At 48.4% G+C, this 23,122-nt stretch overlaps 1 protein-coding gene and 1 non-coding gene across 2 annotated transcripts in view; one reads left to right on the top strand and one right to left on the bottom strand.

The window, feature by feature from the left end:
• The window catches only part of ARHGAP10 (Rho GTPase activating protein 10), a 373,897-nt gene extending 358,260 nt beyond the window's left edge, over nt 1-15,637 (top strand). Inside the window, exons 21-23 of the mRNA XM_052654355.1 lie at nt 8,278-8,430; nt 9,717-9,808; nt 15,009-15,637. Of these exons, the coding sequence (XP_052510315.1) occupies nt 8,278-8,430; nt 9,717-9,808; nt 15,009-15,097 (334 nt within the window). The 3' untranslated portion in view covers nt 15,098-15,637. The remainder of the gene's footprint in view (nt 1-8,277; nt 8,431-9,716; nt 9,809-15,008) is intronic.
• On the bottom strand, nt 5,020-5,091 carry TRNAC-ACA (transfer RNA cysteine (anticodon ACA)). Its single transcript has one exon. It is a non-coding gene; the product is annotated as a tRNA-Cys (tRNA).
• Nucleotides 15,638-23,122: the final 7,485 nt, after the last annotated feature.

Genomic DNA, 23,122 nt, shown 5'->3' with positions numbered 1-23,122 from the left:
CTCATTTAGGGGTCTGCAAACTGCATCCTGCTGCTGCCTGTATTTAATATATAAATAAAGTTTTATGGGAACACAGCCACCCAGACACTGTCATTCTGTCTGTGACTGCTTTTGTGCGGCTGTGATAACACCTGGGTTAAGAGGGTGCAAGACCTACAGCCTGCAAATCCCAAAGCATTTACTGTCTGGCCCTTTGCAGAAAAAGTTTGCCAACTTCAGTCTATCATATAAACAAAACCAATCTTTTTGGAAAAGCCCACATTCCTTAAAAACCAGTTTCAACAATCGTGGTTATTTGCAACCTTTCAGATGGGTGGTCTGGGTGATTTTTAAATAGAACCCTTATGAATTTTTTCTTATTATTCAATTAACCAAAAGTTTTCCTGCAAGTGTGTGATAATTTCAAAAGGCTTTTATTGTTCCAATGATTTAAAAAATTATTTGGGGTTATTCTTTTTAAAACCTATTGTTAAAAATAAACATTTCATTTTGAAATAGTTTTAGATTTATAGAAAATATACAAAGATAGTATAGAGAGTTCCTGAGACCCTTCATTCAGCTTCTCCTACTGTTAACATGTTACACTGAACCACTTTGGTTAAAACTAAGAAATCGGTTGGAATTATCACTCTCAGACAGTTTTACTTTTAACTAAACTTACTTTGGTTAAAATTAAGAAATTCACGTTGGTACAATACATACAGAATGTATTTGTATTTCACTATATATATATATATATATATATTTTAATTCAGTTTATTTGGAAGTTTTCTATATGTTTGAATATTTTTCTAAACTTTAAAATAACTTATGAATGAAAAACTAAAAAAGAAATCATGACAGAATTTAGGGAAATCATAGAAACAAATGTAAGTGAATATATTATGTACTAAAATGTGTGATACAGTTAAAATGGTAAAGAAATATATAAGAAATAAAGAAATAAGTAATAAATATATAAGAAATAAAGAAATATATATATATATTTTTTTAACTCATGTCCTTTTGTTCTAGGAACCAGTCCTAGATCATATATAGTCATATTGCATTTAGCAACTTTTCTTCCCCAATGATGGCATTTCCTTAGTATTTAGAGTTTTCTTTCTTTAACATAGTTCGTTTCTTTAGGTAAAGAAGATGATTCATTAGTGAAGAAACAAGTCTGAAAAGCAGAGGCTAGAATACCTAATGGTCATAAGAAGTGAACTTGGGGCTCCAGTCACTCCCGGATGCTTTCTGCCTGTAATTTTATTCATATCTTACTGCCAGGCAGCCTCTTAACAATTACTGTCACTTTAGCCAAGGAAGCTGAGACCAAGGAGATTGTTAGCCGCCTGTTTGAGTTGTGGCTGACCCTCAGCCAGGGCTGATAATGCCAGCTGTCTCCCAGCCTCCGAGAGAGTGAGAAGTGTCCTCCTCTGTTCCCCACCGGCCTCATTTTTTTTTTTCTTTCTTTTTTTAACAAAAAGAGGAAGAAGCTTAGGGAGATTACGAAATTGCAGATGGGCACCCGGCCAGAGCTGTCTTGGAACCCAGGTGTCTCTGTAGAGGAGCAGCGTGTCATGGTGTGAATAAAATCCTTCAGTTGCCCTGCCTGTGAGCATTTGACTCCATGGTCTTGTCCCCTGGGTACCTCTGCCTCCCCTCTCTCTCTCCATTCAGCTCATGTTTCATTCCAGCCACTCACTGGTAGGGACCTGAGACTCTGAGGCCTTGCAGTCTTGTCAGAACGCAGCTTTGACCCAACATGACCCTGAGTAAGCCACCTTCGCCTTTCTGCTACTGGCTTGTCATGAGTCACGTCGAATGAGCGCAGTTACGTGTGTGCGTTGCAGAGTGCCGACGGCCGGGGTGTAGGGAGGGGTGAGGATCCTGATGAGCGAGGCGTCGACTTGGGGCAGAAGGTCTCTCCGGATGCCCGCGTGACGGCTGCCTCTGTTCTGCGGCACCCTGGGCGCCTCTCCGCATGGCCCTCATCACGCTGCGTCGTCATCATCAGTGTGTCCTTCTCCTCGCACCTGAATGGGTGCTCGTAGAAAACAGATGTCGTAGTTCCCTGGATGTCCCCGGGGCAGGCGTGGGGCCTGGCTGGTAGTTCTCAGATCCCGAGCGATGAGTGAACAGGGTGCATTTTGAGCCCTCCTAGTGGTCAGCGCTGACCTCCCGGCCCACCACTGCGGTTTCTGGTGAGTTCTCAGAGTGCCTCCCCCCACTGCCGTGCCCTCACTTGGAGCCAGCAGGGTGCTGGCTGGGGAGTTCTCCTTCTCGGGCACTTCAGGAAGAGCAGTGGCATTTATTTGAACAGAGATTTCCCATAATATACAGATCGACAATATTTCCTTCTGTCTTCATTAACATTTTCAAACACTATTGCCCAGACAGCTGTTCTAGACTTATGCTGTACGCTTCCTGGACTGGAATGAAAGATCATTTCACTAATGTGTTAGCTTCTGCTCGGAGACCTAGAAAATGAGGTTTTAAAATCTTTCCTTCCAGTGCAAACTTCTGATTTGATGCCGACATGACAAAGGCCATCTTCAGACATCTTGGTGCTTGGGGGATTTAATCACTTTAGAAAAGCAGTCATTTCTTTCCTTGAAATGTATTCTCCCTTGAATGTTACCTTATGCCCTGTGCTCCCAGAGCTTGGAACTGGGTACTTGTACTACCAGCACTGCCCAAGGCCTGACCTGCCTCAGCTGTGCAAGAAATATTTGTTAGAGAGAGACAGGCTCTGGTGACTGGTGCAGCTGTTGTCGAATTTCAGCCGTTAAAAGCCTAAGTCCCCTTCCCTGTTTCTGAAATGTTTGTGCTGTTTTGCTGCCAAAAAGTTTCTTAATATGCACGGTGCGTGGAGTCTGGTATTGGAGATTGGGTCGCTGTTGGAATCCCAAGCAGCATCTACTGCTGATTTGTTACATTTTCAGAAAAATAAACTCTGCAAAGCGTATGCATATACAGCTACGGTCATAATTTTGTGTTCAGGGTTTATTCCTCTGCATGGTGAGAGCTACAGGGTCTTTCCCTGGAGTACAGACCTGTTTTGCCAAAGCAAAGATGTTGATTTTTGTTCCTGGATAGAATTTTCCTATCATTTTCACAAATGTGAGTTCCATTCTCTACCCCCTTCCCCTCCCCAAAGCAGGAGACATCCCTGTCGTCTTTCAGTATCAGAAAGTTTTCCAGCATGAGTTTCTAAGTTAGCAGGGGGAAACCTGTGTTTTTTGGTGAAACCCTTTTGTTTCCATTTCTTCCTTTTCTCTGAGAAGGAAACATTCCTCCTCAAAAGAAGGTTGGCTCTTCTGCCCTGAAAATGGAGAAGAGTGACCACGCTTTCAGTTTTGTGTGAGAAGTTGGGAAGAGAGCAAAGACGCACATTCATCTTTCTCTGTAATTTATTTCTCTTTTGGTAAATGTGGTTTCTGAGCTTTTCAGGAAGAGTTGACTTCTGCCTCCCATTTTTGCAGACCACAACTTGGCTTTCAGGAAACAGGGCACTTGAGGTGCTCTTTTATAATTGGTCAGCGGCTTCTTACTCAATAAAATCAGCGGTTTATGATCACTTCAGTCTGGTTCATCAAAAATCCATTGTTAAAGGGGTAGCAGGAGGAAGGAATTAAATAGTTTTTTTTTTTTTTAAGTGCTGGAACTTTGGGAAGTGAAAAGAGAGAACATTCAAAATATTTCATTATATTCTAGCATATTTGTTTTATTATGTTAGTATTTTTTATTCTTGGATCAGCTGTGAGCTTCGATCTTTCACCTGAGGATATTTTTAACCAGAGTTCTCCTGTGAACCGCAGACTATAAGAAATGACCTGAGTATTTTCTCAGTGCCCTCAGGGATGCTGGCATGAAGAACTGTGACATCGGAAATTTGACTCTGCTTTGCAAGCTCCCACATTGGCCCGCCATGATTCTGAGAATGCTGGCACAGGACATGGGACTCCTGGTCAGAGTTAAAAGACTGTATTCAACACAGATAGAGCAGCCCTCAGGATTCCTTTGAGTCACATTTCTCATAGGGTGATGCCCTGTGGGCCAGATAACACCTGCCTGTGGAGTGCTACAAGAAAGAATCCAGAGCTCTGAAATGATGGTGGTAAAGCCTGTTCTTCACTCCAGGAGAAGACACAAACTTCATCTTCCAAGGCTGTATGTTCCATAAACACCTTTGAAAAGATAACCCAGCCTCTGCTCACTAGAAGTGCATAAACAGCAGAGATTCAGGTAGAACTGTCTCCCAACATGTACGCAGCTAGAGAACTTCTGGACATGCAGGAGAGACGTTCATTCACTAGGTACATGGGTGCCTTAGGGCTTCCTTCTCTCCTAGAGCGCAGGCTGAGAAAAACTGCTAGACCTTTGCTATGGGTACCCTTTCCCAAGTGCTTGAAGTCAAAGTGTTAGTTGCTTCAGTCATGTCCAACTCTTTGCCACCCGATGGACTATAGTCTGTGGGGCTCCTCTGTCCATGGAATTCTCCAGGCAAGAGTACTGGAGTGGGTTGCCATTCCCTTCTCCAGGGGATCTTCCTGACCCAGGGATTAAACCTGGTTTTCCTGCACTGCAGGCAGATTCATTACTGTCTGAGCTGCCAGGACAGACACCACCCTGCCCCAAATGCCTAGGGTTCCTCTAAAATGTTTTAAGTCAAAGAAGAGAAAGAGAATATCAGATATTCTTTCTTAACACATTATCAACTGGAGACATATTAATGTGATTGGTGTTTGTTTCTGTAAAAATCCCCTGGTCCATAATTATTAAAAGTAGTACTTTACTGCTTTTTGATAAGATATAAGTATTATATTTAAAGGTTTAAATACTTAAAAATATTTTTTGATGTTTATTGCCAAAACAAAACCAAACCCAAATTCTGAAAAGTAGTGAAAGCGAAGTCGCTCAGTCATGTTCGACTCTTTGCGACCGCATGGACTGTAGCCTACCACGCTCCTCTGTTCATGGGATTTTCCAGGAGAGAGTACTGAAGTGGGTTGCCATTTCCTTCTCCAGGGGATCTTCCTGACCCAGGGATTGAACCTGGGTCTCCTGCATTGTAGGCAGACGCTTTACCATCTGAGCCACCCAGGAAGTCCCTGAGAAATAGGGAATGGTTTATATAAAAAAGCTCACGTTTACTATTTCTTGTCTTAAAAAGAAAAACTGGGGGAAGATTGTTTTGGAGACACCTGTGAAGCATCTTCTAGCCTCTGCTAGCTGAGGTGAGAAGTCAGGTCTTCAGTCTTGAGTATATTTATGTAACTGCTTCCTGCCTCGTCCCGGCTCCTTCCCAGCAGGAAGGCCGGTGGAAAGTTTCTTGTATCCTTGAGACCACTCGCTATTTCCCGAACTTTGTTTTGCTGGGCCGGTCTCACAGGACTTCATTTCTCCATACGACAATGCTGCCTCCCTCCAGTGGAGGCTGTTCCCAGACTTGTGTCTTCTCACCTCTTACAAATACCCCAGCTTGCAAAGTTCACGCCCACAGAGAAGTCCTCAGCTGAGGCTTCTGAGATGTGGAGAAACCCAGGGACTCACATAAAGAAGGACTTCCCAGGTGGCGCTAGTCATAAAGAATCCCCCTGCCAATGCAGGAGACACAGGAGATGGGGCTTCGATCCCTGGGTTGGGAAGATCCCCTGGAGGAGGAAATGGCAGCCCTTGGGGTCACAGAAAGTCAGACACGACTTAGCTACTGAACATACAGCACACAAATAAAGAAGTTTAGGCTTCAGTGGGAAGTCTGGAAGGCTCCCTTTATGAATCAGTGAGTGTGTGGGATTGCCAGCGCATCTCTGTGTTGATGGATAGCAGAAAAATCACAGAGAACAAACCAAGAAGCAAAAAAGGCTCATGTTGAGGGCTTGACTCTGGACAAGTTGGAGAAGCCAAGCTAGGGATATGCCCTTGCCTTCTGCATCTGCTAATCCAACAATTCTTTCACTTTCTAGAAGGTGTATTTTCCCTTTACAAGAAAACAGTTTTCTTTAAAAAAAAAAAAAAAAAAAGATACGAGGATGAAATAGATAATAGCTATAAAATTTATGACTTTCACTTTGAAAGAGCCTTATAAATATACACATTGTTACTCTGTCTTCATCTCGTGACTGTCCTCCCTTTCAGCGGATGGATGGCCATCATTTTATCGCTTGACTATTTACGACCAGGAAGAGTTGATGGGGGTGGGGTAGTAAACTTCATTCTCTGCCGCCACCACCCCCCGAGCACCTTGAGTGATTGCTGGGAGATAAAATGGCAATTGTTTGGCTAAGTGTGGTCTTAAATTCTCTGTCAGAGCTTCACTCCCGCTGTCCTTTCCTGATTAGTAAGACACCATTAAAGGTTCCTTTTCTGCTAAAGAATGGAGTGACTTTTGCTGTTGGATATACGGACCCCTTTGGGATTTATAGAATGGTATATATTTATAGCTTGGTGTGAAATAGATTTGATGACTTCCAAATGAATGGCTGGATAGGGGGATTGTAAAGAAGTTGTTCAAAGAATAACTTGCCATCTTTTGGCTGTGCTGCATGTGGGGTCTGAGTCCCCTGACCCCTGCATTGGCAGGGTGGAGTCTTAACCACCAGACCGCTGGGGAAGACCCCCAAAGTATAAAGTGTTTAAAACGTGCAGCCCTCCTTTTTTTTTTTTTTTTTCCTTCTGATGAAGAGGATAGGAACCTTTTCTGTACTAAAAGCCTATCAAGTCAGTCATGCAACATTTCATGTACTTGATGGATAAAAGCCAGGGATAGTGTTAGAATATCTGGATTGAGTTCCCAGTTGTGGCTTGAAGACTTCCCGTGCCTAGCACTCTGCCTGGCTTTATGCAATCTACAGAAAGGATTATAAACCTGCTGTTATCCAGAGGCTAAAGAAATCCCTGAAACCATCACAGAACGACCCATGCTCATCTCCCCTCCCGTTTATTGGTGTGATGGGCCTGTGGAGAAGTTCTGTGACTTAGGCCAGAGGAGAAGTAGTTGGTGGAGTGTGGGGCGGGGGGTGGCAGCTGGAGCTGAGCCAGGGGACGGGCTAGACTGGAACAGGCAGAGGAGCGGGAGAGACGGGGGCGGAGGGGAACGTTGGGGGCCAGACCGTGGGCAGAATGGGGCTGCTGGGGGAGCTGCTGGAGGGCAGGTGGGGGAGTGCACCAGTTCTTGGGGGAGGCAGATGGGGTAGACTGGGTCTTACCTGGTTGGCTGATGGAGCTCGCTGCGTGGGAAGCATGGGGCTGGGGGCTTGGCTAGGAGACCACAGCAGCAACGCAGGCACGAGCAGGAAGAATGGGATTGCCTCTTGATATGACGAGAGGGTACAGAAAGGAACAGCCTGGGAGCTTTTGCAGAAAAGATGGACAGAACGTGAGGTGCATTCTCGTCTACAAGAGGAATCAAAGAGAAGGCTCTGGGACGTGGAAGGACAGAAGCTGCTTGTCGAAACTGGTTTTAGCCAAAGAGGGTGAAGTTGAGGTGAAGAGCATCTGGGTGTAGCCATGCTGGATACCCATGTGTTGAAAATGTCCTTGAATGAAACGAGCAGCTTTCAGAGCATTACTTTTAAAGCAAGCTTTGTTGACCATAGTCACAAGCCTCCAGTTTTGAGACCATTGAAGAATAATTTAATTCAGATCCACATATATTTATTGAACTCTCGATGTCTAGAGGCCCCTCCATGAGTCTGTTTACTCATCTGTTTACATTAACTTATTTTCAGAATTGGCAAATACTAGGGAATGTTCAGGTTACCAGGGGTTCGCTATTCCCTGGTTTCTCCCTTAAATGCTAGCTTTTTCGTCTACTCTAAAGGAATCTCAATTCCCAGTGGCATTTTGTTCTGAGTTTCCACATGTATAGGACCAGGTGAAAGAACTTTAGACATGAAAAGGCAACTGTTGAATTTTTAGAGGTATAGGTCATGGACTTAACTATAGATTCTTGTGACTCCTTCTAAGCAGAAAACACGAATACTTTGCAAGTCCAAGCAATTTGTTTTGGCCATTGGATTCTGGTGTTCTAATTAGTGGATCAGTATGATGCTAGGTTGGACAAGACTAGATCATTTCCACAAACCTGGAGAAGCTCAGTAAGACGTCTCTAGTTCTGAGGTGTGGCTCTTGGGGCTACAGACCGGGGAGGGTGGGGAGGATTCTGTCCCTTTGGACCATCCGGAGAGAGAAAGAAGCTCTCATCCTAGCTGTCGAGGAATGGAGCGTCATGTATTTGGTGTCCTATGGCCTTTATACTATTAATTCTGTTCTTCAAACTTCCACCCTTAGCCCAAGCCAGGCCCGATCATCCACAGTCCAGTGGCTTAACCCTCAGTCTCCAACCACACCGAGCTGCAGCCCAGCTGTTACACCTCCTTCACCCAAGCTGTCACCGTTCCCCCTCTCTCTTCCTGCCGCTGTCGTGGACAAGCCACCTGAAAGGTATGTGGTTTTCAGTGTGGTGTAGAGTACTGTGGTGGCGCACAGAGGGGCTTGATCAACCTGAGCGGGTTCTTGTGCTCCCCGCATGGAAAAGGCTTCCCGTCTCCTGGACTCTGTGGACATTTATAACCTTATCTTAAAGGTTCAAGAGCAAGTACATTATTGCGAGACATTTGCCTTATGTGAGACCTGCTTGAACCTACCCTTTCTGGTTCTGATCGTGCATTTATGAAACCATATTGTTTGGAAGAACTCCTTATCCAGAAGGAAATGTTGTTCAGTAGTTCAGTCGTGTCTGACTCTTTGCAACCTCATGGACTGGCAGCATCCCAGCTTCCCTGTCCTCTACTGTCTCTTGGAGCTTGCTCAGACTCATGCGCATTGAGTCGGTGATGCCATCCAACCTTCTCATCTTCTGTCATCCACTTCTCCTCCTGCCTTCAATCTTTCCCAGCACCAGGGACTTTTCCAATGAGTCAGCTGTTTGCATCAGGTATAAATGGGGCACTGGAAACTGTAATTAACATGGCCCTTTTATGCGCTAGTGATGCAGAGGCCAGAGTGCTTTAGCAAAGCCCATCCTCTGGGCCAGCAGACTGGCCATCCCCATCATTGGCCTCCCCTCCTGCCAAGAGATGGGATGCTGCCTTCTGCCCTGGTGTGCAACTGGCTGGCAGCCTGGTTTCCATCCTTCCCCACTGGGTTCTTTTCCCACGAGAACACACAGGATGTTTTGACAAGCAGAGAGAAGTTGAGCCTGATGTGCCTTTTGGGGGCGAGAGTGAGGGGGTCAAACATAGAAGACCCAGGTGAGAACAACAAGCCGTTTCCGGCGGGGGCGTGGAAACAGACTGTCAGTGGAGGATTGTGTCCTCGGCTCATGGCTGGAGCCACTGTGTGCCTCTGCCCTTAACTGACTCGCCCCTGTCTCAAGACACTGGTGCTTTTCCTTAATAAACTGAAATGCATTGGAAATAAACATGCCCCATGGTTCTAGTAACACTGAATGAGAGGAAAGGGCATCCCACTGAGTGCAGAGGAGAATTAGGTGAAGAGGTTCAGGGTAAGCTTTTCAGAGAGGCTCCCTAAAAGGAAGATCTGAATTTGAAACTCGTCAGTTACTTGCAGGCGCTATGGTTTCGCCTGATGTTCACTTTCCCGCTAATCTCTCTTTTGGAAGGCACTGCTGCACGGGTGTCATAGAAATGAGATTTGGGAGATGTGGGTGGGGGAGAGGTGAGGTTTCTCACGCTTCGATCTGTGTGTCTCACGTGTTCCCTCCTCAGCATCATCAGTCGGAAGGCCCGGGCGGTGTACCCCTGTGAAGCAGAACACAGCTCGGAATTGTCCTTCGAAATTGGAGCGATTTTTGAGGACGGTAAGTGTCCCATGGGAGCTTTGCGGGAGGTTGCCTTCTGCCCTCACAGAGGGTCTGCAGCCCAGAGCAGGCGGGCAGTCCCTGGCTGTGGCGTTGTCAGGAACTTGTTGCTTTGGATGGGCGAGGGCCAGCCCACGTGGCTCCCGGGAACTGAACACCAGGGCCTGTACGTGCCCACTTCTGCTTTAATCTTGGTTTTTCTCCAAACTTTGTAACTCTCAAGGTCTTTCATTCAGGACATTTTTGTCCCAATGTAGAGAAGCTGGTGCAGTGTGAAATCAAGAAATGTTTCTAATTTGCACCCCTGTTTTCCTCCCAGAGTCCTCAGCTCTCTTAAATGCTTCATTTGTCAGCCCTGAGTTACAGGCAAGTGCTGTTGTCAGCCGATTTTGGTTTATCATTCCCTTTCATTCTGAGGCTTGACATGATTTTTGCTCATTGGAATTGTCTGAATCTCTCCATGTGGGTATTGACTTTGCATATTGAAACAGGTTATAGATCTTATTTGTGTGTTTAATGGTCACATGTAAGCATTTTAGGAGCTGTGCCCTGTTTCAGATTTCACAAATTCCGCCTGTGGTTCCATGTGTATCTCTTCCCTCCCCCTTGATTTCTTCCTTCCCAGTCCTCCTCATTATGAAACTCATCGGTTGCTATGGAAACAGCGATGCTGTGTGGGGGTGTGGCTGCCCAAAAGAGTTCTGGGGAAGCAGCGAGACCCTTTGATGCTTGGAATGGAATGGTTGATTAGCCAGCATGCTTGGAATATATGGAGTGTATCAACACAGCGCCTGGTGCTATATTGTCAGTGATGTGGCATGGGCCGACGATTGTGTTTTAGAAAGCAAGCTGCCTCATTTAGAGGAGATTTCTGTATCTGTGGGATCCGTACTCTGGAGAGCCAGAGACTGCCGACAGTGTCAGCAAACAAACAACAACAGAAAACCCCACGTGTGACAGAATTAAACTCCGTGGAGAAATTTCGTTCTTAAGAGTAGAAGCTTTTGCCACTGCAACATACACGGCACACGGTTTTGCCAGGAGACGGTGGTCGGTTAGCTGCCCTGCTCCAGGCCTGTCACATATTGACACCCATAGAGCAGAAGGGAGAGCTGAGAGCATTGAAACATGTCATTTAAGAAATGAAAATGAATTCTTTTTTTTTTTCTTTTTGCTGTACCCTCATGTATGGCACTGGAGAAGGCAAAGACACCCCAGTCCAGTACTCTTGCCCGAAAAATCCCATGGACAGAGGAGCATGGTGGGCTGCAGTCCATGGGGTCGTGAAGAGTCAGACATGACTGAGCGACCTCACTTTCGCTTTTCACTTTCATGCATTGGAGAGGGAAATGGCAACCCACTCCAGTGTTCTTGCCTGGAGAGTCCCAGGACGAGGGAGCCTGGTGGGCTGCCGTCTATGGGGTCGCACTGAGTCGGACACGACTGACGCGACTTAGCAGCAGCCGCATGTATGGCATGGAGTTTCCCAGGGGCTCAGATAGTAAAGAATCTGCCTGCAGTGCAGGAGATGTGGGTTCCATCCCTGGGTTGGAAAGATCCCCTGGAGAAGGAAATAGCGACCCACTCTAGTATTCTTGCTTGGAGAATTCCATGGACAGAAGAGCCTGGCAGGCTACAGTCTGTGCGGTTGCAAAAAGTCAGACACTTGGTGAGTCAGCAACAACATGTGCAGCATGTGGGATCTTAGTTCCTCACCAGGGATTGAACCCACCCCTGCTGCAATGGAATCATGGCGGCTTAACCACTGGACCGCTTTTGACGCTGTGTGATTAGATTTGTTTGGGAACCCCTGAACACAGCATGGTTCATGTGATGTTTACGTTGGTGGAAGATGTATCTCTTAGGGTGCCTTTGGCTGCAGGTAACAAAAACTGATAGAGCTGGTGGAAGCAGTCATGAAGATGGGTTCCGTCACGCAGTAAGAAGTCTGCAGGTGGGGAGCTCCAGGGCTGCTTAACCACAGCCACAAGGGTGTCACCAGAGCCCACAGTGTATCCATCTCAGCCTGAATACAGGGGGCCCTGGCTGCTTCCCCAGCGGGGGTGGGAAGGCTGCCCCAGTTCTGGGTATCATGGCCACGCTCAGCCACAGCAGAAAGGGTGTGCCTCATCCTTGTGTTCTGTGTTTTAACTATGAGAAAACCTCTCCCAACTTCCTTCCTGCGTTATCTGTTCTCATGTCTCAACAGCCAGAATGAGGTCAGGTGCTCACCTTAAACCCACTGCTGGCCAGGACTTCAGACCACACTTGGTCCAGAAATTCCTCCTCTCGGCACAAAGATACAGGAAGGGGAAGTCAGAATTTCAATCAAATCTAGTTCTGCCAGCATGGATGATATTGGGAAAGGTCAGCAGATGTCTGATGCAGGAGATTGAAGACCTCCACTTCTAAAGCCCCTTGGTGGCTTGCGGGAGTCCTTCTAAGAAAAATAGTGTGTGCACAGGTGTGTGTGTCTTTCTCTCTCTCTCTATGTGTGTGTGTGTGTGTACACAAACACATCCATGTATACATGTACACACATATATGCACACACACGTGCATCTCAGTGTGTTTTGGGAACAGGAGAGTGATTGAGAGCAGAGAGCTAAGGATTGTCAACCCTGCACTTACCTGCCTGAGGTCAGTTGGCTTTTCCCCTTTCCGTGTGACCTGGACAAGTTCCTTAAGCTCTCTCTGCCTCAGGTCCTCCATCCTGATGCACAAGGATGTTCTCACGGGTGGTGATGTGTCAGGGCAGCATTTGGGGCCCGAGTGCAGCACAGACATCTGAGGAGGCTGTTGCTGACCACAGAGCCTCGCTTGGTGCGCTGTGGACCCGGCTCCAATTTGAGCCAAGGCACAGAGCCCTCAGATGGGGCGGTCTGTGATGCTGGTCTGGATGGCTGGCTGGGGCACCCAGGGAGTATCGGGTGTTCCTCAGGCCTTCCCCCAGGCCAGCTACCCCAGAGGTGCTTACTGATGTGTTGACACCCTCCCTCTCCACGAGCATACTCGCCTGTCATTTGATGTGAACTCCATACCGTGCAGCTCTGCCCCCTCGTTTTGCAGCAGCAAATACACATGGGGACTGTGTTCAGAACCCATGCCCCCAGACTGACTGTTTCTTAAGGAGGTTCTTAAAGGTCACAGACAGTGGAAGACCCTTCGTCTTTGCTGTTCAGTCACTGTCATGTCCCACTCTTCGTGACCCACTCATGGACTACAGCATGCTAGGCCCCTCTGTCCTTCACTATCTCCCGGAGTTTGCGTAAATTCATGTCCACTGAGTCGGTGATGCTCTCTAACCATCTCATCCTCTGCTGCCCTCTTCTCCTGCCCTCAATCTTTCCCAGCCTTGGGGTCTTTTCCAGTGAGTCGGCTTTTTGCATCAGGTGGCTAAAGTCTTGGAGCTTCAACTTCAGTATCAGTCCTTCCAATGAATATTTAGGGTTGATTTCCTTTAGGATGGACTGATTTGATCTCCTTGCAGTCCAAGGGACTCTCAAGAGTCTTCTTCAGCACCATGGTACGAAAACATCAATTCTTCAGTGCGCAGCTTTCCTTATGATCCACCTCTCACATCTGTGCATGACTGCTGGGAAAACCATAGCTTTGACTGTATCGTATGATGTCTTTGCTTTTTAATGTGCTGTCTAGGTTTGCCATAGCTTTCCTTCCAAGGAGCAAGCATCTTTTAATTTCACAGCTGTGGTCACTGTCTGCAGTGATTTTGGAGCCCAAGAAAATAAAATCTGTCACTGCTTCTACTTTTTTCCCATCTATTTGCCATGAAGTGTTGAGACGCCTAATGCTTAAGCTGTTATTCTGGGGCGGTGCTTCCCATATCCCATAGTGGGGGCTGTGTGTGTAAGGCCTCAGGGCAGATGATGTTCTCATGAGACACCCCGCCCCCCTCCCAATACACACATGTACACGTGCGTGCCTGCACACACACACGTACACAAGGCACGTGTAGGGGTTATTTATGAGGCCTCTGACCTGGTCTGAAGCATTGAGAGTGGTCTTGGAGGGCAGGTGGGGTGCCAACATCTGAAGGCTGTCCAGGCGTAAATGGGAGCGGGAGCAGAGGGCCAGCCGTGTAAAGCTCAGACTGTGGGTGGCTTCACAGGCGTGGGTTATGGACTCCATTTGCTGAGTTGCAGTCAGCATTGAAAAATAGGAAACCGTGCATTAAAAAAAAAAAAAGCGCATTGAACATAGTGAGAAGCATTATCCCATGAAGCTTTTGTGTGTTGGGCATATGTCCGCGTGTGCTGGGTTTCAGCTATTCTGATGGCTTGTGGTCACGGCTGCTGTGCTTGGCCAGTTCCTGACCTGGTCTGCTGGGTCGGGACACACCTCCCCTTCCTTCTGTGGACATGGCTCCATGTCTGCTCCTGGTCTGGCCTGAGCTGGGATCGCCCCATGGCTGTGGGGGGACCAGATGCTTCCAGACCCTGGTGATGAGCCTTAGACCCTGTGCTGTCCAGCCTGTGGTCATTGTCCTGCGTATCGTTATGGCTCTTTGTGGAACCTGGAGTCGCCCGACACTGGCTCAGGTGTGGAAGGCCTCCCCCTGCCCTCAGGGACGCCCCACGCAGATGGGGTACCCAGATGATGCTGGTGAGGCCTGGCGACTGCTGAGAATGGCCGAGGAAGACTCCCCAGAGGAGAGGGTGTCTGGGGGTCTCTGAAGAGGAAGAATCCCCCGTGAAGAGGTGGGGGAAGTAGACGTCAGCGGAAAGCACTGCCCACGCAGAGGCCTGGAGACTCACTTGGGGGCTTCTCTGGGCCATTCCCTGTTGGGTGACCTGCTGTGGGCAGAGTCGGGGCGGGTGGGGAGGTGGCCGGGCCAGGTGCCTATGGAAGCTTGGGTTTGTTCCTTCGGAACGTGGAGGGTTGTGCTGTGATCAGCCGGGTGTTCTGGAAAGTTCACTGAGCTCCCTGGTGCACCGTGGTTTAGGAGGAGCCCGACCGGACGCTGAGGGGATGGGTTAGGAGGCTGCCGTAGGGAGGAGGAATGGAGGCTGGGGTGACTGGTGGGAGGGGGGGCCCTGTAGATAACTCTCGTGCAGACTTGTAACCAGACGACCCAGGAGTAGCCCCCGTTGGGTTTGATTGACACACTGCGAGGCAGGGAGTTCACTGGTGGCAAGTACCTGGGGTGTTTTGGTAATGAGTGATGTCTCTTCCTTTGCAGTGCAAACCTCAAGGGAACCTGGCTGGCTGGAAGGGACTTTGAATGGCAAGAGGGGGCTGATTCCACAGAATTACGTCAAGCTGCTGTAGCGCCCGGCCGCAGACCCTGGCCCCAGAGCACCTTCCTGGGAGCGGCGAGCCCCGTCCACCTCCTGGGCGGAACCCACGGCCACCTGGACACTCCAGGGTGGGGAGCGGGGACAGACAGCTCGAGGTGGGGGGTGAACTGTGTTGGGCGGTACGGATCTGAGCAGCGGGAGAAGGCTGTCCAGATGGACAGGAGAGACTCTGCATCTGGCATGCCTTGGGACCTGTGGTTTTAAATTATCTGGTCTCCAGAGCAAGGGGGAGGGCGCCCCACTGGCGGCCCCGTCACGGGACCCCTCCCTCACACCTGGAGATGTGCCCTGAACGCTGGTGTCATTGAGGGATTGCAGCAGGCCGGCACAGGCTGCACAGCAGACCGAGGCTCCTGCCCGGAGGCACGGCCGCCCTCCCCGGGGACCCACGCTCGCTGACTTAGGGCGCCTGCGGGCTCATGACAAGCTTCTCTGGGCTGCTCACCGGTGTGCTGTTTGCCCGACATCCCCTTTCCGCCCCGAGTTTTCTGTACGTGAAATAAAGTCTAATTTACTATGGGATCTGTGTCCTCGCGTGGGGAAGAGGTGGTGGAACTCACTCGCTCTGTATCATCTCCTGGTGTGGCTGGTGGGTGGGCTCGCACTCTCTCCTGGTGTTGGCATGCACGCGCTCACAGGTAGGATGGATTAACCAGCAGCCTGGCTGCTTTGGAATGGGGCGTGTTTCTGGGGACAGGGGTCCCCTCTCTGACAAGTGAGATCCTGGCGGGTCCCTTCCAGCTACCTCAGAGGGCCTTGGGAGACCCCAAACAGGACGGAGCTGGGGCACTTTCCCCAGAGCTTTGTGTGTGAGGGCAACCTCCTGATAAGCTTCTGTGTACAGCCCTGTATCACGACCCCCACCCCCCAGCCTCCCCCTCCCAATCCCATTCCCTCTTTTCTAGACTGCAGTGCCCATCTCTCCATCTGGATTAAGCCGGGCTATAGGGCTGTCTCGGCTCTATGGACCCAGAGCATGCCTGGAGGAACTTCTGCCACATCCCTGCACACAGGGTACTCCAAGTGATGCTTCTGTGGTCTTCCCAGCCTTTGACTCCCAGGCACAGCCTAAACCAACCTCTCCGGGAAGAGGGGACCTCTCTGTCCCCGGACCTTGAGTCCCTGGAGTGTGCAGCTCATTTGTAGGGGCCTCAGGACTGTGAAGCCAGCCCTGCTCCAGGGTCTGCTCGGGGGGCCCAGCATCTCTCTTTTTCCATAGAGGCTTCCTGGTCTGTTACAGTTCTCCCCTCAGATTGTCCCTGGAAGGATGTGTCTGGCACCCTCTTCCCCGGGTGAGATGATCCCAGAGTGCTGGTTATCAGTGTGGAGCTCGCCTCCCCTGGACCATGTAAGATGTCAAGTTTGGGGTCAGGTGTGTGTAGAGAGGCAGGCCCATTGAGAAGCATCCATTTTCTGACTAATGTGTTAAGTCGCTCAGTCATGTCCAACTCTTGGCAACCTCACGGACTGTAGCCCACCAGGCTCTTCTGTCCATGGGGTCATCGAGGAAGAAATACTGGAGTGTGTTGCCATTAGTGCAATATAATTGAAAATGCTGAACTGTGGGCCCACTGGAGAGTATTGGAGCTACCAGGGGCCCAGGGCCCCAGACAATGCCTGGCCCTGGGGCTGTGGGCCAGGCTGGCAAGAGGGTGGGGGTGGCGCCTGTTTTGAGTTCTCCCTTCCTGCTCCTGCCTGCTGGTTAGAGGTACAGGAGAGAAGCTCGGCTGGGAGCAAATGTCCCCATTTCTGTGGGAAAGTGCAAGCTCGTGGGCAGTCAGGGTGAGTGGACTCAGATGAGCACTGGAGCGATTTCCTAGCTGTATTCTTCACTGGAGTCCACCCATCAGCAGTGGACAGAGGACCTACCGAGTTGAGACTGGATGCCTTTGCTCACTGCTGTTGCCCCCAAGCTGCTGTTAGCTCCCAAAGTATATTTCTCACCACTTCCTTGGTCATGGAAATTGCCGTAAGGTCTGGCTACCAGGGTGGGCTTTCCAGATGGCACTAGTGGTAAAGAAACAGACGTGGGCTTGATCCCTGCGGTGGGAAGATTCCCTGGAGGAGGGCATGGCAACACACTCTAGTATTCTTGCTGGAGAATCCCCATGGACAGAGGAGCCTGGTGGGCTGGAGTCCATAGAGTCGCAGAGTCAGACATGACTGAAGTGACTTAGCACACACACTGGCTACCTGTGTGGTTTAGGGCAAGTTAAATAGACTCTGATTCTGTTCCTGCCTCCTCAAAAGCCAAGGATGCTCTGAGATTTGGGGTTGAAGTGATAGTATCTGCTCAGCGGGCAATGCTAGTCCCGGTACTGATGGAGTCACTTGCTTCCGGCCCCCGTTGACATGGGCCACCGTCTGGTCACTGCTGCCCCCCGTACTGATGTTAACTGATATGAGAGTCGCTTGCATCTTTGTTGTCGGGGCATCTGTGCCCTGTAGGATGACAGTGTAACAGTAGTGAAGCCTCAGGATAGCGCTGCCTGCAAGGGTTCCCCCAGCCCTGCAGACTCCTCTCTGGCTGTTCCAGAAGAACAGGGTTACGCCAACGGGGAGCTGGAGTGTCGGGGTGTCTTCCTCTGGGAATAGGTGGTGCCAGGCGGCCCCCGGCCGGGGAGCTTTCCTCTGGGCCTGGCCCAGAGTACGCTTAATAACGGGACCAGGAGGTATTCTCTTCCACCTGCAGATCTCTCCCCAGAAGAGACAGGAGTGTGGTGGTCTGTGGGTGTAGTTCCCTGAGCATCTACTGAAGGCTGGCTGAGCAGCGGCCCTGCCTCCCTCAGGACCCAGGCCCCTCAGCCCACCTAGTTCAGCACCAGCTGCCTCCACCAGCTGTCATCCCGTGTTCTTTCAGAAGCATGATCGGGGGGAGGTGGGCTTTGAGCAAAAGAGGGCACTCAGATTGCTTACTTGCAGTGGAGCTTGCATTCTATGAGGTCACTAAAAGGCTGTCCCTGGGGGTCCCTGCACCCAGAAAGGACAACGCCGGATGAGAACAGAGCCAGGTGGCCTGAGGGGGGGCGGTTATAACCCCCTCTTTCTTTGTAGCAACAGAACCATCTATAGCTGGGGGTGGCGGGGTGGGGGGACACTGGACTGTTTGTGCTGGTGGTGGACATTCAATGCATTCGTACTTTACTGGGCCTGACTCAGCCAGGGGCAGTTATTTTAATGAAGGGTGTCAAGAGCAGAGAGCTTGGTTCAAGTTCAGTAAGCTGGTCACACTCTCCTTTATTATCTTACTTCTGGGGGCTGGTAGGGGGTAAGGGCTGTTAGGAGTTGAATTGTGTACCCCCTTCCAAAATTCATATGCTGAAGTCCTAACCCTGGTACCTGAATGTGACCTCATTGGGCAACAGGATCATGGCAGATGTCATCAACTCAGGTGAGGCTGGTGGGGCTGGACTGGTGTCCTTAGAGAAGGGGGCAATTTGGACAGAGACAAGCATAAGGGAAGACAGTGTCAAGACACACAGGGAGACAGTGGCCACGTACAAGCCAGGAGGAGAGGCCGAATCCTCCCTTAGAGGGACCCAACCCTGATGACCTTGTGATCTCAGACTTCCAGGCTCCCAGATGGGGAGACAAGACATCCCTGTTTTAAGCCCCCCCGTTTGTGGTACCTTGTGACATTTCTAAGAAACAAACATGGTGGCTAAAAGTGCATGTTTTGAGTTAAAAAAATATACATATATACCTATTTTGAAATTCTATTTTCCCTGTTTTGTACCTTGCTGATCTTGAATGTGTTCCCTTGACCTCTTATGTGTCAGTTTGCAGCCATGAAATGGAGAGAGTGGTACCAGCCTCCTTGAAGGACTGTGACAAACGATGATGTGAAGCGTCTGGAGGGCACCCAGCAAGAAACGGGGTTTAGTAAATGCGGAAGATGGGAGAAGGCAACCACAGAGGTACCTGGGGGCTGGTCTCTGCCCCCTTCTCCTCTCACAGCCACACCCTGCTTCCCTCGAGCCTGCACGCTCCAAGGCCATGCCTTGCTCTCTCCCTCTGCCCTACACTGTCCCGCCTTCCCCTGCCTTCCCAAGGGCACTCCATGCCTTTATTTTTAAAGTAATTCATTTGGTTTAGTTGAGGCTGTTATTAGTTGTGGTGTGCAGGCTTAGTTGCTCCAAGGTATGTGGGATATTAGTTCCCCAACCAGGAACTGAACCCATGTTCCCTGCATTGGAAGGCCGATTTTCAACCATTGGACTACCAGGGAAGAATCCCCATTCCGTTTCCCACTGGACCCCTTATCACCTGCTCACTGGTTGTCCCCTCAAGACTCTCACCAGCCTGGGTGGCTCTTTCCCCAGCCAGATGTTCTACGTGACTCTGAATCTTCCAGAGCCACCTGACTTTCTTTCCTCCCTCCTGTGGGAGGAAGTTATTCCAGGAGCGTGTCCTCAAACAGCTTTCTGGCTTGAGCTCTGAGAACGTCTTCTCCGATGCTTGTCAGCACTCTTTATCCTTGACTGGCCTGGGTGGTAATTTATTGCTACCCTGTCTGGGTAAGCTGGCACATTCTCCTGATGCTTTCATGTCTGGCTAAAAGTGTCTCAATCTGCTGAGTAGAATACCTTGGAGAATTCTTTCCTATCAGAAGATCAACTTGATTGGAAAGAAGAGTTTTAATTTTTGCCCACCAAGAGACTTGCACTTTGGACTTAGGCAGTAAGTGCATGGGATTCATTGAGGCTGCTCAATACCATGCGTTATAGTTTCTGGATTTTTCCTTCCTTCGATGGTTTAACAGCTGCAGGTGGAGCAGCTCGGAGTGTGGGCAGAACATGATCTGACTCAGTTCAAGCAAGTTTTCACCACAACCCTCTCTGGATCAGGCTGGACCAGGGCATGAAGATCCAAAGAAATGGGTTTTTCTGGCCATGGAAAACTTGAAAATCCCTGTCTTGGCAACATAAATTCTATGAAAAATACCTAAGTTGTGCATGGCACATCAGTTGAATTATCCCAAATTTCATCCCTCACTGGATGCATGCCCTTTATGGGTAACCCTCCCGTGTGAACTATGGGATTTGACTTCGTAATTTGCTTTGGCCAACGAAACAGAGGCAAACTTGATGCAATTAGAAGCTTGAAAAGTGCTATACATTTCCACTGTCCTAGAGCCTTGCTTATACCATGAAAATATGCCCAGATGGCCTGCTAGAGGAGAGGCTGCATGGAGCAAAACTAGCTCAGACTAGTTGGCTACATGACCAGCCCAACCAAGCCCAGCCTGGCCCAGACCAGCAGCACTTCCCCGCTAGCTAACTTAGGGGAATAATGAATGATGGTTGCTTTAAAGCACTCAGTGTTCGGGTGGTTTGCAGCAAACTGCTACTGTGCTCCTTCATTCACTTCGCTTTGGATTCAGGTTTGGTCTGAGTCCCTTGGCCAGCAAGAGATCAAACCAGTCATTCCTAAAGGGAATCAGTCCTGAATGTCCATTGGAAAAGATCCTGATGCTGGGAAAGATTGAGGGCAAGAGGAGAAGCAGGTGACAGAGGATGGGTGTTGAATGGCATCACCAACTCAATGGACATGAGTTTGAGCAAACTTCGGAAAGTAGTGACGGACAGGGAAACCTGGAGTGCTACAGTCCATGGTGTTGCAATGAGTCGGACACGACTTAGCAACTAACAACAGGTTTGGTCTGTGTTGAATGTTAAAATCCTATTTTACTCTTCTCTTATCCAACATTATTTTTGGAAGCCGCTGCTTCATTTCCAAGAAAATTGCTGCAACAGCAATTGGATGATTTGAAATTAACGTGCTGGAGATACTTGTAATCAAGTCATTTTAGTCTGTGGACATCTGAAGTTTATCAAAAAGCATGTGGAGCTGCCCTGAAGAAGGAAATGGCACCCCACTCCAGTGCTCTTGCCTGAAATCCCATGGATGGAGGAGCCTGGCGTGCTGCAGTCCATAGGGTTGCAAAGAGTCCAGACACAACTGAGAGACACACATGTGAAGCTGACTTTAGAATAAGGGAATGTTGTTTTCTATTTGTTTGAGGGACACTTATAATAAACCCCTAACATCACTACGCATAATTTTTACTGCTTTGGCGTACAGTGGCTGGCTGGCTCGCTCAGCGGCAGAAACTTAGTTCTTAGCTAATGATTCCTAAATGTGCAGGTGGATCCTTTGGGTCTGAGAGCACGTTAAGACCTTCCTAGAAATACAGGAAGGTTCCTGGCTCATTGACCCAGGAACAAGCCTGCTCTATGAAGAAAGAGTACTCACTTTAACCAAAGGTGCACATCCAAGGGGCCCCATGTCTAGCCATGCAGACTCACAGACCATAATGGCTTTTGTTTAAAGTTAGAGGCTCTCTGTGAGAAACCCTGTTCCCTCATAGGTCAGACTGCATACATTCTAAGATGTAAAATTATCTTCGTTTTCAATAAATTTTTACAAACAAACAAATCTGTGCACAAAGCTCAAAAGTTTTTTTCCTGCGCTGTGTCTCATGGCTAATGTTGTGTTTCAGAAATAGATCAGTTGTATTAAAGCAAAGTTGTGTTTAACCATCAGTCTTCTAGTTTGACTGATCCGTCACTTAAATGACACATTAAAAATGACACATGAATTTCTCTTGTGGGAAATACGTGTTTTCTAGTTTTCAGATGAGCTGATAATTCCTGACTGCTCTTTTGCAGTCTGTATTGCTGAATGAGGTCCAGAGGAGCAGCCTGTAAGGAATGTGAGAAGCATTATGACTGATGGCTGTTGGAGTTTCTTGACAGCCCAAGAGGACCTGGGGTGAGAAAAGACTCCACTGTGTGGCGGAGGACCTGGGAATGAGCCGGGGCATCCGGTGTACTCAGGTGAGTCTGTAAACAAGCTTCCATGTGGTTGTGAAGATAAATGAGGCCATGTACGTATCGAATTTAGTGGCTACATCAGCAGTAATTATTGTTCTAAAATTGTCATGGGGTATATTTCCGTGAACCAAATATTAGCACTAAGAAACAAAACATTTAACCAGTCCCCCAAAAGAGTAATTAATATGTGGATAACACAGGGCTTCCTAACATGGGTAGGGCGTGGGCATAGTGATTTCATCTTGGATGTAGGCAGAGGGGCATATGATCCAGATTTAAAAGGCCACAAAATCCATGTATTCCTATAGACGTTCAAATGAACTGTTTCCAAAACAACAGGTGATTAAAGTAAAGGATTTATTGTAATCTGCTTACAGTCCTTTGCAAAGACAGACATATGTTTTTGCATAAAGATATAAATTGCTTCATTTTAAACTAATTTAGTGTGGTTTTTTTAATTATATGAAGAAGTTTCGGTGAATTATGAATTGTACCAAACCAAGATTTTAAAGAGCAATATGGTACAAAAATAAGAGCAGACAGACAATTTGGACTGGGACAGGCATTCAACAGTGGATTTAGAATATGGCTTTGCTGTTTACTCAAGCAAAGTTGCCCGGAGACACACAAAGAGTCAGTAACTTTGTTAATACAAAAAGCTGATGCAGACTGTCTCCATCCCAAACCCGGTTACGCTGAAATTCTGATTTCAGGAAAAGTCAGTCTGAGCTAAAAGCTGCTCTTATGAAGCCATTTCTTTCCCAGAAACCCCCAGTCTGCATGTGGTGTATTTATCGCCTTCCAAGTGTGGCTTTCATATTGCTGTGCATGTAAGTTGACTGTATTGAGAGATCTGCCTATAAATTAAATTCCTGAAATTGCAAATTATGTAAGAAAAAACTCCTCTGTCTGAGTGCAGCTTTCACAGGTTTCCCCTTGCATAAGGCAGGTGCCTTCTGAGAGACAGGGTAATGTTGCCTGCATGGTGAACCCTGGAGAAAAGGGTTGATCCCAGCGCTGCCATCTCCCGGCCTTGGGGTTCCCCAGCTCTAGCTTTTAGGTTTTGGAAAAGAATAAGATTTCACTGAGTACCTGATGATTATCATCACTTTTCCAAGATTAATTTGGCCTCTATTCAAAGTAGTTTATTTAGTGCAATC

The sequence above is a fragment of the Budorcas taxicolor genome, chromosome 17 (genome assembly GCF_023091745.1).
Source record: "Budorcas taxicolor isolate Tak-1 chromosome 17, Takin1.1, whole genome shotgun sequence".
In the NCBI taxonomy this organism is placed as follows: Eukaryota; Metazoa; Chordata; class Mammalia; order Artiodactyla; family Bovidae; genus Budorcas; species Budorcas taxicolor.
Note: the sequence above shows the minus strand (reverse complement) of the source record. Positions and strands in the feature narration are given on the sequence as shown.